Source organism: Eucalyptus grandis, chromosome 3 (genome assembly GCF_016545825.1).
Source record: "Eucalyptus grandis isolate ANBG69807.140 chromosome 3, ASM1654582v1, whole genome shotgun sequence".
Taxonomy (NCBI): Eukaryota; Viridiplantae; Streptophyta; class Magnoliopsida; order Myrtales; family Myrtaceae; genus Eucalyptus; species Eucalyptus grandis.
In genome coordinates, this window is record NC_052614.1 from 31,523,622 (window position 1) to 31,525,743 (window position 2,122).

The following is a 2,122-nucleotide window of genomic DNA, read 5'->3' on the forward strand; positions in this document are numbered from 1 at the left end:
CCTAGGACAATCTCTAATCATGTGACCCTATTGGCCACATCCAAAACAAACACCCGGTCTTCAGGGGCACGGGGTTGAACCATGTTGCCTCCCACATAGATAACATAAATCGTTTTGATTCAGCCCTGGCTTTCCAACTTTACCCTTCATACTGGGTGGAACATAGAATCTACCTCTAGGTATGGGCCTTTTTCCTTGGCGAATTCCCTCTCTGTGGGCATTAAATCTCGATCCAGACGAGGGGACCTGCTTAATCAGGCTCCTTTTGAGCAACTGTGCTCGATGATAAATCTCTTGATAATCAATCAAATCAAATGGTACCAACGGCTATTTTAACTCGCGTCGAAGGCCATCCTCGAACCTTTGAGCTTTTTCTTCGGGGTCTCCGATCAGCCTCGGAGCATACTGAGATAGCTCCACAAATTTGACCCCATACTAGTCAACCGTCATCGTCCCCTGACGAAGACGCTAAAACTCTTCTAATTTCTGTTCTCTGGCACTCCTTGAGAAATATTGCTCGTTGAACACCCTAAGGAATGTATCCCACAATGGAACAACTGCTTTCGGAAATATTGATTCTCTGACGGCTCTCCACCAAGTGTTGGCATTGCCCTGCAACTGATATATTGCCAGGGTTACCTTCTTCGTCTCAGTGCACATCAGGAGTGCAAAGGTTTTCTCCAGGTCTTGAATCCATAGTGAGGCGATCTCAGGGTCTCCAGTACCCGTAAACCTTGGTGGGTTTAGTTTCAAAAATTGCTCCACTAGCTTGTGGATCGGTCTATCTCTGCCCAAGTCTACGTTCCCAGTTGGAACATAGGCGGGTGCGGTGGCAGGTGCAGCAACATGTGTGACAGCAGGTATAGCGGCACTACGACAGCAACGGCAGCATTGGCAGCAGTAGTGGCGGCAGCTTCTACAACGGCAGTAAAGGCGACATCTTGATCTCGGGCTTGTTGCGCCATCATTTCTCGCATGGCATCTAAGGCTTGGGTGATCCCTATGTTTCCTTGATCACCCGAGGCTGCTACCCCGGCACCAATAGAAGGTGGTGCTTCGCCACTAGCACTAGCACAGCGCTTGACCTCGGTCTCCTCGGGTACCAACCCTGGTCGGCACTCTAACCTCGAGTTACGGCCTTACCGGCCCTCTTAGTAGGAGTTCTTGGCTCCTGGTCACTCATAATTCAGCTCTATCTACTGAAACCTGTTACTAATTCTACACCGAATTAGGAATAGAGCGACCCAAACATTAAGAATTTTATCAATCAACTAACATAGACATACACCAGCATAAATTTAAAGGTATTTCCTACCACTATCCCATGGTCCATCGCATCTAATCACTCCAATACCTAAACCATTGCTCTGATACCACTTAAACGGGGATGTCACGGCCTGATCCTCGGGCACGCACTCATCACTCACCTTGGTCGATTAATAGCGACGTCCCAGGACGCATTGCCGACTCCTTTCATTTTAATATGCATGCGGAAGCATATAATAATCCCCAAATAATAAAGCAATGTGATAGAAAAGTAGGACTAAAAACTTCAACCTGAAAACCAACACACTTATATACATATATGCAACTCAGTCATATATATACCTATATAAAAGCCATACTAAAAGGTTAAGTTCTACTCAAATAGGTTTAATAGCAAAAGTCATTAGACAAGAGTGGAGTCTTAATCCTCATAAGGATCCTACTCTGGATCATCCTTGGGGTTCTCCTCCAGGTACTCCTCTTCAGGTTCTGCCATCCAGGGACTTGAAATATTGTCCCACAATTGAGATGAGATTATGTCTCAGCAAGTTCTACCCCTTAAGACTCGATTAGTAAACCAATACACCTTAGGTTGCTTAAGTACGACACGAGTCAGATGACTTACCTTGCCTCAGTCCTTTTCTACAAGTTAGTTCAATTCGTAATATTGATAGACATCACACTCCATCCAATCAGATCGACTCAACGATCAATCGACCTAGTCAATTACATGTCATCACGACCATCTCATGGTCAATACATTCAATACTACCTATAGAGTCTGACCATAGTCTAGGACTGCTCGCCTAGAGCTGAAAACATAGATAGTATAGCTCGCTTGAAACTGATAATATAG

At 45.3% G+C, this 2,122-nt stretch overlaps 1 protein-coding gene across 1 annotated transcript; it reads right to left on the reverse strand.

The window, feature by feature from the left end:
* Positions 1 to 468: 468 nt before the first annotated feature.
* Positions 469 to 1,762, reverse strand: LOC120291814. Its single transcript, XM_039309555.1, has 2 exons — positions 1,710 to 1,762; positions 469 to 871 (listed from the first exon to the last, which is right to left on the reverse strand). Exons 1-2 carry the CDS (start codon positions 1,760 to 1,762, stop codon positions 469 to 471), a joined length of 456 nt encoding a protein of 151 aa, XP_039165489.1.
* Positions 1,763 to 2,122: the final 360 nt, after the last annotated feature.

Bases quoted from the DNA above. Each gene is read 5' to 3' on its own strand.
- LOC120291814 (XM_039309555.1), bottom strand. From the start codon at position 1,762: ATGGCAGAACCTGAAGAGGAGTACCTGGAGGAGAACCCCAAGGATGAT. The intron at 872-1,709 runs GTAGGATCCTTA...TTGCTGTCGTAG, and splicing joins AACCCCAAGGATGATCCAGA to TGCCGCTATACCTGCTGTCA.